Source organism: Miscanthus floridulus, chromosome 18 (assembly GCF_019320115.1).
Source record: "Miscanthus floridulus cultivar M001 chromosome 18, ASM1932011v1, whole genome shotgun sequence".
NCBI classification, from domain to species: domain Eukaryota; kingdom Viridiplantae; phylum Streptophyta; class Magnoliopsida; order Poales; family Poaceae; genus Miscanthus; species Miscanthus floridulus.
In genome coordinates this window covers 24210855-24225609 of record NC_089597.1, presented here as the reverse complement: position 1 = coordinate 24225609, position 14755 = coordinate 24210855, and the positions used below count along the sequence as shown (strand labels likewise).

Genomic DNA, 14755 nt, shown 5'->3' with positions numbered 1-14755 from the left:
AATATGCTCCGGGACTTGCCTTTCACAAAGTTGCACGAACGGTGATCCGGGCACTCAACGACGACCTCGTCTGGCACTTCTCCTGAGGGCTGCACCTCCTGAACCTCCGGTGTTGGCTGCTGCTGCTCCCCGCTCGGTTCCTTGAATTCCAGCAGTGTCACTCCTTCCGGTACACCTATTGCATACCGATGCACAAGATAAATATCATGGATGCATAAGGAATGACATGATGCTCATGATGAATGGATAATAGTAAGTGTTTAACGAAAATATCACTGGACACTCGTTTACCGATTAAGAATAACTCTATTCAAATCACTTTAAAACATGTATCTAACTTAACTTGAAGAACAAGATCAACTTACCTAACTTGGATAACCTAATATAAAGATACTCATCTTCAATTAAAGGCCTAACACCTAGAAACATTACCACAAGCTTAGGAATAGTAAAGGCATCCTTAAATCAACAGTTAAGGTTTCATATGTAAACAAGCAGTTCTTTAATTCAATCACAACAAGAGTTCTACAATTTCAAATGACTTGCAAGAGGACATTCTAGAAATCTTATGAAATTCTCTACAAATCATTTATAAACATCAAAGCATAATTCTTACGTTAACCAAATCGAATTCAAGTAAACATAGAATCTGTCCAGAAATGACAGGTTTACTAAATTAAATATTTAGTGATGATGCAAAAGCATAATTAGACCAAACCAAGTTTACCAACTTATTGTGCATACCAGAGGAACATCAGAAAGTATAGTGCCAACTTCTAAATAAATTATTTAATGTCCTTTTCTAATTTATTTAGTTAATTAGGTGATTAAAGCAACATATAGTAAAACTATACAGAAAAATCTACAAAAATTAGAGTAGCTATCTCATGCTTCAAATAGACTACCATAAAAATTTCAAAGCAATTGGGCAAGCAGAACTTGCTGTATCAGAAATAACAGATGGCAGGTCTATTTCTAGCATAATTAGGAAACCCTATTGAAAAGTGTCAAGCAATAGATTTCACATTTTTTCTAGTATCATTCTAGCATAAGAATAGCACTCACCAAATTTTACCTTTACTGGACCTATAGAAAAATTATGAAAATTCACACAAGATCCATCCATGCAAACAAGAGAATTACCTAACTCCTACATACAGTGTCCAAAATGTATGAAAATTTAACTACAAGCTATTCATGATATGAGCAGTACACCATAAAAATTTCATGCCATTTGAAGCTACACAGAAAAAGATATAATTACCTCTATTTCCCACATGATTAAAAGAGATAATTAGTAACTCCATTTTTCATAACAGAACATGGCATAAATTATATTTTTAATATAAACTAGATATTACCAGGGACTCAACAAAATTGGAACCACATCATTTGGATCTACCAACCAAGAGATATATATTTTTGAATCTGTACCCAAATCTGTGAAAAAGAATAAACAAAACAAAATGGAAACCCTATCCACTACTGGGCCGGCCCGGAAAGCCATTGCGGCCCGCGATGCGCGCGCCAGCGTGGCCCAGAAACACGGCGTGGCCTAAGGTCGGCTCCCGCCTACGTGCGGCTGCTGACAAGCGGACCCCGCTAGTCAGAGAGACAGACAGGGGAGGGAAGAAGAGCGACGGCGGTAGCTCGTTGCCGGTGGCAGCTCCGATGAGGCCACGGGTTCTAGTGTGTTCACCTCACCCGTGCGCACCTAGGGGTACCATCAATTGTAGCAATTTCGGTGGCTAAGGGAAATGACGACGGCCATGGCGGCGCACGGCCGCGGGTTAGCCAGCTCCGGCGAGCCGACGGCATCACGGCCCTAATGGTCTACCCTACGAGCATCAACATCACTAACTAGACCTAAAACAAGGGAAAAAGGGGGCAGCAAGAGGCTCGAGCGACACAGCCACGTGCGAGTTCGGCCAGCGGCGAACATGGCGACCCGGTGGAGCCGCCTTCATGATGAGCCCTACCTGAGGCAAAAACGAGGTTACGGTGAGGTCGAGGACGTGGAGGGGCTCACGGTGGTGCTGTGGTTCAGGGGAATCGGACAATGACGCTCGATTTTGGGTGATTTGGCTCGCGGCGGCCACGGCTTCCGGGTCACCGCGCTCGCGTGGAAGAGAACGGTAGAGGGGAAAATGGCGAGAGGAAGAGGGAGTGAGCGAGGCGCTGGCTTGGCTTTCATCTGGGAGCACGACGTGCGACATGGAGGCGCTAGCTGAGCATGCACGCCACGCGGTGGCCAGCCTCTGAACCAGTCGACCACGGCATTCACTGAAGGTTTTCTGAAACGCCTGATTCCGGGTCCGGTGGCACGACTGACAGTGAGACTTGACGACGTGTGATCTCTTAAACCATGATGAGTTAGTGGAAGAAACGTACATGAAAGTTGTAGAGTTAAGATAGGGCTCCAACAATGCTTGAGACACCAACAACTAATTCTCCATGGATCATGAGTTGTATCAAGCCAAAGTTGGCTCAATCAAACTGAAACTGCATTAGGACGGAGAAAAATTTTCTAAGTCTGAAATCAGCAGGGAGACCTGACTTGTGGGCCCTGTTTGAGCATGTTCTAGCCATTTTCATGAGATGGTCATATTGAGACTTTTGTTCCTTGATAAATTGGCTACAACTTTGGTAAAGGGTGCACATCCATGCAAGGTCTCTAGGTTAGACTTTTTAATCAGTCAAACAGAGTCACTCTATGGGTCATCCTAAGTCAAACCTCCCCTTAGAGGGCAATTTAGTCATTTTGGTCCACATGAACAATGTCCCATCAATTACCCTAAGTATAGTTAAGGTGTATTAGACCATAATTAACCATTCTACACAAGTGCTACACCAACTTCTAAGTATCACATGTGATAAAACAACAAAACACTCAAATTACCCTAATGTTGCAAATCCATGTTTCACATGTTTCATGACTTTGTTGCAATTTTAAACTTGTCATATTACACTACCATGTTGTCATGTTTTAAGGTATGAGAAAATCATGTTGCACTAACTACCATTCACAAGCAATCAAGTATGAAACAAACATAATTGAGAATGTTGCATATACATGTTTCAGTAACAATGACATGATGAGGTAGATGATGCACATGTTTATGAAATGAAATGCAATTTTGTGGGAGCCAAACACCTAGGGTGTTACAGGATCGGCCCCTTCCCTGTGGACCGGGACCGCATCTTGGTCACAGGGAAGGGGATCAGCAGCAGACCGCCCAAATAGCTCGGCACAGTCCTCGCGGACATCGTCCTCCTCCTCATCCCCGGCTAACCCGCACATCCACAGCTCGTCGTTCTGGGAGTGATCAAACTCCCCTTCATCGGCGTCGCCTACGCTTGGGGCCATCTTTGCCGTCTCTGGTTTCTCGACGGCTGCATCAATCAACAACAGAAAAAGACAGTTAGGGTAGGGGATTAGGGTTAGGGTAGGGGGTTAGGGTAGGGGATTAGGGTTAGGGTAGGGGCCCTTACCTCTAGAGCTAGAGTGCCGGAAACGACAATGAGATGGACCGGATGCACACCCCCGGTACCTCAACGGAGACCGGAGCCCCGGAGGTGGCGGCAGCCGGCGATGAGAACGACGGACAGAAGATGGAGATGCGTCGAGGATGCTAAGAACGAGTCCCAATCGACTTTCAGGGATGAAGAACAAGGGAACAGATGGAGATTGAAGGCGGGAACCACCAGATCTGAGAGAGAAGAGGGAGATTGAGGGCAGAGAGGGAAAGCGGGGAGATTGAGGACGGAACCCACCGGATCTGACCCCTTACCCACCGGAGAACGCCATGGACACGGCGGAGCAGGGGAACGAGGCGAGGATCAGGCGAACGGGCAAGAGCGAGGAGCGAGACGACAGCGGGCAAGAGCGACGAGCGAGACGAGAGCGGCGCGGGGGAGACGAGAGCAGGCGAAATGAGCTAGGGTTTGAATGGTGCGGGACTAGGGGGCGGCCGCGGCAGAGATTGAGGACGGAACCCACTGGATCTGACCCCTAACCCACCGGAGAACGCCATGGACACGGCGGAGCAGGGGAACGAGGCGAGGATCAGGCGAACGGGCGAGAGCGAGACAATAGCGACGAGCGAGACGAGAGCGGCGCGAGGGAGACGAGAGCAGGCGAAATGAGCTAGGGTTTGGATGGTGCGGGACTGGGGGGGGCAGCCGCGGCGGGTGGCTTATGTACCGCAGGCCCGCAGCCCCGCCGGCGCCCCTCCGTGCCTGAGCCGTGCCGCCCGTTGTAACGGGCCGTGCCCGGGCCGGCACTACGGGCCGACTCCTCGGCCCAGGCACGGGCACGGTACCGGGCCGGGCCAGGCACGGGCACGGCTGTGGCGGGCTAGGGCCGGGCTAGGGTCGGGCTTTTTCGCACCGGGCTCGTGCCAGCCCGTTTCAACCGGCCCGTTTGGAAATCTTTAGCCAGACGAGACGCAGTGCTGCTACTGCTAGTGCTAGCTAGCTCCACACGATCGAGTGAGTGTGCGTACAAGACCCTGTAGTCCTCATCAGTTTGGACATTGGAGGGACGAATTGCATTGGTTGTTCTGACGGCCGGGACGATGGATCCTGCTGCCGGGAGGAACAGTGCTGGTACGTGATGAGCGCTCCACCTCGTCCTGTAGCGCCTATCGCCTCGCCATCCCTGTTTGATAAAGTCTTCCAGCAGGATCATTTGCGGTGGCCGTCCCCGTGGAGTCGTCGGCGGCGGGAGCAGCAGCACCGCCAGCAGGAGCGGCGGCGGCAGCAGCACGCCCGGCGGCGTGGACGCAGGTGACGCGCGTGACCGTGACGTGGGCGGGGGCATCAGGCGCAGGTGGCGCGCGTCATGTGACGTGGGCGGCGGCCCTGTTACTAATGGGATGCGCCGCGGCGGGGCTCGCCCTGTTCGCCCTGTCCGCGGCCGACTCCAGCCTGCTGGAGCTGGTACGTACGACGTTCGCTTGTCAACTGATACGGCCCTTCATGTGAAATTTCTGCATTCTAAACCGTTAGTTCTTGACAAGCAGCTTCTTCAATTCTTGTCGCATCGACCAAGGACGGTGACCATGTTTACGTATTTGCCACTGCAGGGGGCCTGCGCCCATGCTGATAAGGTGGCGGTCCTCGTGCCGGCGCGGCCGGTCGCCTTCTTCGCCTACATCGTGGGATGGCTCACCGCTGGATCCGCCACCGACGTCCTCTGGATGCTCGTCGCCTGCCACGACAGCACTGCCCACGACGAGCCCTCCTTCTACTACCGCCTCTTCCGCTTCCTGCTGTGTGCGGCGCTTGCCGTGTGGACCATCGTCTCGGTCTGGTGAGACCATCGTCCACGTACGCCAACGTCCATCGGGTCTCCAGGGCTCCAGCACTCCAGCAGCCCGGCCACGCAAGAAATTAATAATCGGTGTAGTAGTAAGGGCAGTCCCAATGATGCATTGATGATGGTTTCTATCCTCATTAAATGACTTGCCACGTAGGCAAAATGCTGACATGGCAACGTAATTAATGAAGAAAGAGAGCAAAAATCATAGAAATGGTTTCTTTATGAAGAAACCAGGTCTACTCTTGACCCAATGCACCAAGAAACCATGAAATCGCCATTGGGGAGAAACCACCAGTTTCTAGAGAGCTCGTGTCACACTTCCATTGGAGGAAAAGATAGAGTTGGGAGAGAGAAAGAGAAAATAGTTATTACTCATATAAACTATGGGTTGGAAAGCAGTATTTTTTTGGTGCGATATCTTATGTTATAGAAACTACTAGTTTCTTTCATTGGGACTGCCCTAATAGGACCTAGCTAGCTACTCGTTCATGCTATCGCATGCATGGATGCATCATCCCGGAGCTCGAGTGCTAATCAGTCTAAACATCATATATAGATCGTCCACTGTCTGTCGCTTATATCTAGCGTGTCAATTGTTGGCCTACCTAGCCTAGTAGGCCTGGCAAGTTACTTTATGGATTATATATATGGTTCTCATGGAGTCCTGCTATGATTTACTATCAACATAGTAGTATTTGGTACTGCTTGGTTTGCTGTGTGTTGCGGCGTTAATTAATGACATGGTTTCCATCTTCTAGCTGAGTGAAGCAAATACCGTTGCTGACACGTCTTGTGCCATGTGCAATATCTCATCAACTGCAATGCAATCCTCGTTGTATTTGTTTCTTAAGATCATTTAGGGTTTAGGGGCATGCATGACACACACCTCTCTCACACTCTCGATCGATCGGACTGAACAGGGGGGGGGTGCGCAGAGAGAGAGAGAGAGAGCCATGACCGAAATGATTCACAGACTCTAAATTTCAATCAATGCCCTGTTTCGTTCGAAATAAATCCGAGAGTACGGTACCACATGGTTTTCCTTGCCAGTTTTAGCACACAGAAATACTAGTGGTTGCGTGGTTGGTCATCCGTCATTCTCACGGGTTTTACGTTTCTGCACGGTTGGAGATGCGTATTATTATCTGCCATGGCATTTGTTCATTTTTCATCCAGCAGCTATACTAGTGTCGCACGTGAATAGGTTTTCTCGTCCGTCCGCATGTATTGGTACAATTCGAGTAGATCACACCGGACTAATTATCCAGCTTGAAATAAATATGGACAATAGATAATCTCAGGAATCAATAGATAAGTAGTATGGGAAAATGTGGACAAGTAAAAATAATATGCATGTGCAAGTGTAATTAGAGATTGCTCATCTTCTCAATTGCATAAGAGCAACACCGTGTGTCATGTAAATGCTGCACAAATGTGATTCAGAGAAAATGGGGATTTGTAAATTTGTGTACGTGTTTGTCATCAAGACCATTTATCCGTGCATCCAAAGTTGAAGCGATGAGAATGACTACAAGTTGTTGCATCACATCGTCAAAAAAAAGGGCCGGCATCTGGTCATCATCCTCTTCGATCGAACTCTTTTAGCGTGCTGACAAATCTTTCTCAACCGTCCATTTGTATCCTCTAGACCTCTACCTCCTACCATCTACCCACCAATTACGAAGGAGTGCTATTCTTTGAAGGGTATTGTCATCGATGCCCCAAATTTTCCAAACTATAAGGGCCTATTTGGAATAAGGGAAATTTTTCTTGTTCCTATGTTTTTCCTGCAAAATTGAACTGATTCTTGTGAAATTCCTATGCAATTCATGTGAAATTCCTGCGTTCCAAACAGACCCTAACTGAATTCTGATCCCCAAATTTTCGTTTTCAATAATTTTATACGAAATGCATTCGTTCCAAACGGGATCTTTTACTCGGTGATTGTCCATGCATTCAGACCACACAATTTCATAAAGATAAGATGACAGAAGAAAATTATAGAGCAATTACATCTGAATCTGAATGCACCTCACATCACCCTAGCGTAGTCTCTCCGCTTTGACGCCTATACACACGTAGTACACGTACTCTCGGGCTGTCAAGAATCCGAGGCGTGCAAGGCGGGAGCGTCGTGCTGCTGCTGCTGCTGCGGCTGTGGCTGCTGGTACATGACGAACGAGCTCGACCGCGACACAGGCCGGGAGTAGCTGGACCTGCGGAAGCTGCCGGCGGCGATCTCGTCGGTGGGGTCGACGGGGTCGCCGAACTCCGCCTCCCGCTCCCCGGGGATCCTGCACTTCTCCCCGAGGATGATGCCTTTCTTCCACAGCGTGTCCTCCGACTCCACCTTGTGATGGTGGTCCTTGTGCTCCCGCCGGCTCAGCCGCAGCTTGTCCGGGATGTTCATGCTCAGTTTCTTGCTCACGCTGATGGACAGCCGCCGCTTCGACGTCGACGACGGCAGCGCCACCGGGTCGATGGCGCCGTGCGTCGCCAGCTCCGGCGACAGCCTCACCACCGCCTCCTCCTCCCCCACCTCGGCGCCAGCCTCCTGGCTGCCGCTGCCGCTGCCGCCGGAGACGGAGCCCGTCCCGGCCGGCTGGACCGACGCGGCCGGGTCCGTATTGGTGGCCGCCTTTGGCTTGCGGCCGCACGCTGAGCACATGGACGACGTGAGCGCGACGGTGGCGGCCACGCACGCCACGAAGAAGGACAACGTGACGGCGTCGTGGCCCAAGAGTAGCTCGCCGTCCGCTGGCGGCGGCGGCGGCAGCCACCTTACCATTGTCACCGGCGGGATCCCGGCGACGGGAGAGAGTTATTTCTCTGCCCGGAAGGAATGATGAAGCTAGCTGCTCGTCGGAAGCTTCTCTTCCCGCGGGGCGGGGAGAACCTCCCGTTTCCAAATTGGAAACTGGAGGGGCCTCCAAATTGGAAACTGGAGAGGGGCCGGTTCGGCTTCAGGTTGTGTGGCTCTGGAATAACACTTCTCCTGTTCTTAACTGGGACAAGCTAATTTTAGAGGACAAATGTTCTAGCACAAATTTGGGCAATGCCTGCCTGTGTGAACCTCCAGCAGCCCAGATAAACTTGACAGTAAGACATTAGTTAGTGAACAGCTAGATTATGCGTAGCCAATAATCTAATTTACTGGTGTCAACAGTAGTTTGTTTTACAGAGTACCAGACACCAACAACCAATTGGGACTCGACTAGCCTGGTAAAACTATCATCAGAGTCCAGTTCTTGTCCTAGTGTACACTGAAAATAAACAGAAAAAAATAATTGTACACGTTTATGTAGCTAAAATCTCTAACAAAAACTCTTGATGTGTTTGCTGCAACTTTATCTTCCGAAAATCATCTAAAACTTTGCTCCAGGAGAATTGGGAGATGGGTGAAATTACTGAACTGATTCAACAATGCTGTGGTCTTCAGAGTTCAGTTTTGCTTTTGCTGGATTTGACGGGCTTCTTTGCCCCTTTCCACCATTTCTTTACCACATTGGACACTTTGTTTACATGCCCTTTCAACTTTTTACTGGTATCCTTCAACTGTTGCACGACTTGCTGTTTCAAATCTTTCTTTTGAGAACCCTTGTCTTTCAGAGCTTTTCCCTGCACGAGTAGGTGCGATTAGATGTTTAACTTGGAATGGAAATTTTTCACTCAAATTGTTTTGAATCATTACCAAGTTCTTTGGGAAGTTGTCATCCTCGTCTTCATCATCCTCATCATCATCGTCTTCAGTACCAAAGTTATTTTTCATCAGATCGTCCCTGGAGTACATCTTCATGCTTGGGGCTCCTGGCATACCCTGCCATCACCCATAAGTAGCATTTTTTTAATATTTGGGATCCACTTGGATAAAGTTAAACTGGCTGAAGTTAAAGTATCTACCTCCATTGATCTCAATATCTTTTCCATCTCAGCATCTTTTGATGGCTTCCTTGCAAATGGTTCCCCAGGGACTCGATCCTGTAAAATTCATAATGATGTCTACGAATGAGATGTCGGTACTTATCTTCTTGACACTCATGTCCTAAAGCCTCACAGGCTACTATACTTATATCAGCTTGTAGTTATTTTTTACAAGTGAAACGGCCATGTAACAAGTATAGCTATAGTGAGATTCAAAATCATGCAATGCCATCCTTCAAAAGAAAACATGCAATTCCTTTGTTAAGTCTTTGATTCTATCACTTCATAAAGTTCATAACTACTTTTGCTTTCCCAGTTAGGGAAAAAAAAGTCTTGCAACATACTACCACATTTTTCACCAAAGCACTTCAACATATAAGTCAGAAAACAACTGAATTCACTGCAGACTACATAATAAATGCGATTCAGTTTCCTTAGGTGCAGCTTGACAATATTGTATATGAGCACTTAACAGGGTATTGTCAAACTAAAACAAAGCTTGACACCAAAGCATTCTACTTATGTCTTTATTAGGAAATACTAGCACCTAAAGCTCAAAGTCAGAAAAGGGAGGCTCCAAGGACTCACTTTTGGAACTGGCGGCAGATCCTTAGAACACGCTTTCGAAAGATCTTTGCAGAGAAATTTCATCAGCTGATCAACTGAGGGGTTATTTTTGTATACAAACTCAGCAACATCAGTATCAGCATATCCTACCACCTGCAATGAATTCGATTCAGCAAAATTCAACATGACAATATTTAATAAAAATAGTGCTGTGCCTGCTCCTTTATGGTTAGTAATTAATGTAAAATCAGAAGGCAAACTTTAACAAGATTCATAAAAAATCAATACAGTTACAAAAATATATATATCAAACAACCTCCTGACATGCACGCTCAATGGTCTTGCATTCTGCATTGCAATGCCCTTCCTCATCTTGCTCAACAAGCTGCAAAACAAACCTATATATCAGTACGAGACTTAGATTATACATTTGCGGAAACCTCACAGTTAAACACGAAGCTACATCAGTCAGAAACATGTAGAGCAGTTTTTTATTTCTCGCTGCCTAGAGGAAAGAAACTACTAGTTGGACACATAATTCCTGTCAGGTACAACTTCACACCAAGGCGAATACAGTGCAGAATGGGTTCCTAGTTCCCAGTGTCACAAGGGGGGAAACAAGGCAAGTATAAATATACTCACAGGACTCTGCAAATATTATGGAAAAATGGAATAAACAACAGCTTTCCATAACAAAGTTCACTTGTATCAAACTGCTGAGTTTAAGAATTTCAGTCACAATCCTGCCACACCAACCTCAATAAACAAACAACAGACAGTGCGAATTTACCTCGAGCTTGTCGCCTTTCTCGACGATGTCGATCCGGAGCATCCAATCCGCCTCCTGCTTCTTCAGGTTGCAGACATTCTCCGCGATCTCGATGATCTCGATCTCCGGCACCTGCACGCACCCCCAGTCCCCAATTCATCAGCACACCACCGACCACCCCACCACACACCAACTACGCAGCCAGCCAAGAGCCAACCGCCCGAATCGACACCGAGCAGAGCAGAGCAGAGTACCTTCTTGGAGGGCTGGAGCGCCTGCTGCTTCTTGGCGACCTGCGCGGTTATCTCGCGCGCGATCCGCTCGCACACCTGGCACCGGATGTAGGGGATGTCCCCCCGCCGCGCGGCCGTCGCCGGCTTCTTCTGCCCCGCCGCAGCCGCAGCCGAGACGGGGTACAGGAGGACGGCCGCGAGCGCGACGGCGACGAGCAAGGCGACGGCGCGTCTCGCCATCTCTCTCGCCTCACTGGTTGGGCTCGCTGCCTGCTGCTTGGTTCGGTTCGGGCCGGCGCGCGTGCCTACGTGGCGGGGGAGTTCTGAGCCGTCAGTTCGTCCACGTCACGTGATCGGAGGGTGAACGGCGCGTTTGGGGCGCACGGGCCAATGGGATGAGAACAGGTGGGCCGCGTGACGTGGTTTGGTTCGTGGGCGTCCTGCGTTCTGGGTGACTTGCCAGTTTGCGCCGCTCCAGCTTTGGTTTGCTCTTGCTTGGATTTGCACCCAGCGTCCAGAAGAGCCCGTTTCGCGGATGAAATGGATGATAAACAAATTTTCGACGTATAGATATAGCACAGTCTGAGGCTCGTTCGGTTCTCTAGGAAGGAGTCACTGAAAAGATTCTTAGCTGGAATGGTTCTAGCTCCAATCTTGGGTAACCGAACATATCCTTAGGCCTCGTTGGGTTCTTCTTGAGCGAATGCCGGGAATGATTCTCAGTTGGATTGCTCTAGGGCTCGTTCGTTTAACCATCGTTCCAGCATGATTCAATCCGGGTGATTAAATATAGTACAAATTAGCACAACATTCCTGATTGGAATAATTCCTGGAGTCCAATCTTTGACAACCAAACAGGCCCTTAGTAATTTGTATAGTCTTAAGGAGCTGGAATTGTTCTTGGGCCAAATCCTAGAGAACCGAATGCACCCTTAAGATTTTTTGTATGAACATGCATGCAAGGGTAAGGAGGAACCAAAATTCTTTCTTAGTATGATTCTTCTCCTCAAGTGCGCAATGCCTTGATGGCAAGATGCCTTTAGTAGGGCCCTGCTCCATAAACGGATTGGTGAACTAGTTAAATATATAATCTATCTATATTGTATGGGTGGGCGGGTGTGAGGTTCGTTAAATTTCTTGCGGTAAAATTACCCATATGGATTCAACTTGCGCAAAATCTTCTCAAATTTTTATCACGACCTCCACATATGATATCATGACATCTTGACAAGTTTCACGATTTTCGGACTTCGTTTGCTTTTTATAGAATTTAAAAACAACTCGACCGCAAGTTCGTGGTCATGTTTCGTGAACAAGATGTTCAAAATTGATGGTCTGGTCCTAGATACGGCCTCACACTATACTAAATAACATGAATATCATTTTCCATTCATTTTTTTCATTATTCGAATGACTAGCGGTTATAATTTGAATTATCCAAAAAAAAATTCAATTAAATGAAATAAATTAAAGAAATATAGAAAAAGTCCGAGAAATATGCCATATTGGAACATGGAGTACCGGGTATTATATGAGAACTGCAGAAAAAATTTGGAGGTGAAAAGTGAAAAAAAATATGGTTTGCCAAGTGTCATAGAGTGACACTCGGCAAATCACCTCTTTGCCGAGTGCCAGAACGTATGACACTCGGCAAAGAATTTTTTAAAAAAAATTAAAAACCCCTCTTTGCCAAGCGCCAGTCCGGGTGCACTCGGCAAAGACTTTTTTTTTTAAAAAACCCCTCTTTGCCGAGTGGCAAGACAGGTGACACTCGGCAAAGAATTTAAAAAATTAAAAAAAAACTTTGCCGAGTGCCAGATCGGGGGCACTCGGGAAAGCGGGGATTTAACATCCCGGCCCAGCCGGCCCACACACCCACACACACCGCACACACGCACCCGCCGCCGTCCGCGCCCGCGCCCGCGCCGCCGCCGCCCGCGCCGCCGGAGTTGGAGGAGAAAGAGAGGAGGACAAGCTCGTCGGACACCTCGCGCTCTTCACCGGACACCAGCCCACCGTGCCGCTCAGGCAGCAGGCCAACGGCGGCAGGAGGTCGTCGTCGTTGTCGACGTCCACGCAGCTTGGTACGTAATTATGGCATTTGTGATCGGTCAGACTTGATGAGAAGGTGCAATGCACTGTCTATATATCCGGTAAGATAAATAGCTAGTATTTTATATCCATGTTTGCAAAACACTCAAATTAACATGAGTTTGGTTGCTGTTTTCATTATCTTGGAAAGAAGAAGGGCACCGCAAAACTACAATCAAACTCATGCTGTTGCTCTTCGTGCGTAGATCAATCGACACATATATAGAGCTGTAATTATGAATTAGTAGTGTGACTGTGATATTGGTGTAGTTTTAGTTTCGATTTAATGGTGCTACTACTCCAAAAAGATATGGCATCAAAGCAAATGTGACTGGCATGTTTAACTTTGCAAAAATTAGGGCTTACAACACAACTGAATATTCCAAATAAAGTTTTTTTAATATATATCCATGCATGAAAACTCAAAGCATGCATGAGTTTGATTGTTATTTCCATTGTCCTAAAAAAAGAGAAGGCAACAGCAATCAAATAAACTCATGCTGTGTCGAACTGTAGATTGCATTGACATATATATACTTTGCTATAATTATGAAGTAGTGTGGTGGATTGTTTTGGTTGATGTACTAACTATAATTATTAAGACGTCCAAAAGGATGTCAAATGTTAATGCCTTTGTTAAGTTTACTCTAACTTGGGAAACTTTATAGATTGAACATCCCACATGTATATATATACTACTTTGGTACATACTCCTACACACATAGACTGCTGAGTTCTGACTACATGTTGTGTTCAGCAGGAACGGCCTGAGGTCGGTCGATCTTTTGTTAATTTTAATTTCGATCTATGGAGTGATACGAATGCTACATATATAAGTTCTAGTCAAAACTGCTATCTATCGAAATATTGTGGATCAACTCAGGAATTATTCCCATGAATCTCAGCACTTGCACACTACAAAAAGATGGTGGGCGGTGGGAGAAGGAGGAGGAGCGGCCGCAGGAGGGAGCCGTCGCCTGCCGCCCCGTCGCGTGAGGAGGAGCAGGTGCCCCAGGAGAACGCCGAGGAGGCGCAGGAGGACGAGGAGGAGGAGGCGACAGCAGGGGGTTCCGCTTCCTCTAGTTCATCGAGCGTCTACTTGCGAGATCCCGCGAGCCTCCCTCAGCGACTGATACCTCATGAGAGACGCCCGCTGATTCGACCCGAGGGGAAAAGGGGGAAAGTAAGTAACTTTAGATGTTATCACTTCTTTATATGATATGTTGAAAATCAAAATAAAAATTAATAATTTTTCTTAATCACTTGGGCAGGAACTGGACGATTGTGGCGAGTGGAGGTGGTCACACACACCAAGTCAATGGCATCCTCGGTCTTCTGTGCAAGGAGCACTTCCCTGGCCTGGTTGAGTACGCCGGAGTGACGGGGCCGGCCTACTCGTTTGACCACTACGCCGCCGCCCCCGATGCTGCAGATCGGGCCCGCAGGGTATTCAACAACAAGGCGGAGTGGGTGAAGCAAGAGCTGTGGGTAAGTCTTCCTCGCACTACATTGCTCAATACAATCTTGAAATAATAAATGGATACATCGTGTTTGTATGCAGGATTTCTTTAGATGCCAGGACGGACACGAGGCCAGGGCGGATGCGGTGGCTACCAAATGCTACAAAAAACTCGTCGTGGACATGCATTACGAGGTGCGTATCCAGGCCGTCGTAACTTACCACGGGACCGTCCTTGGAACGAAGGTCACCAAAAGGGATGCAAGATCCATGATGCTGACCTGGGACCAGTACCTGCAGGTAAATACAGAACATTAACACAGATTCCTTTTGAGATTAAGTAGGCTTAATTTCATCTTCTGATATGTCATGCACTTGATGGCCTATAGATG

General features: G+C 47.7%; 2 protein-coding genes across 2 annotated transcripts; both read right to left on the bottom strand.

Annotated features, from left to right (window-relative positions):
• Positions 1–7303: 7303 nt before the first annotated feature.
• On the bottom strand, positions 7304–8308 carry LOC136521360 (uncharacterized). Its single transcript, XM_066515093.1, has one exon. The coding sequence runs from the start codon at positions 8109–8111 to the stop codon at positions 7425–7427; it is 687 nt and encodes a 228-aa protein (XP_066371190.1). The 5' UTR covers positions 8112–8308; the 3' UTR covers positions 7304–7424.
• A 149-nt stretch (positions 8309–8457) lies between these two features.
• LOC136521359 (uncharacterized) lies at positions 8458–11109 on the bottom strand. Its single transcript, XM_066515092.1, has 7 exons — positions 10835–11109; positions 10602–10712; positions 10128–10196; positions 9833–9964; positions 9224–9301; positions 9015–9140; positions 8458–8941 (listed from the first exon to the last, which is right to left on the bottom strand). Exons 1-7 carry the CDS (start codon positions 11051–11053, stop codon positions 8759–8761), a joined length of 918 nt encoding a protein of 305 aa, XP_066371189.1. The 5' UTR covers positions 11054–11109; the 3' UTR covers positions 8458–8758.
• Positions 11110–14755: the final 3646 nt, after the last annotated feature.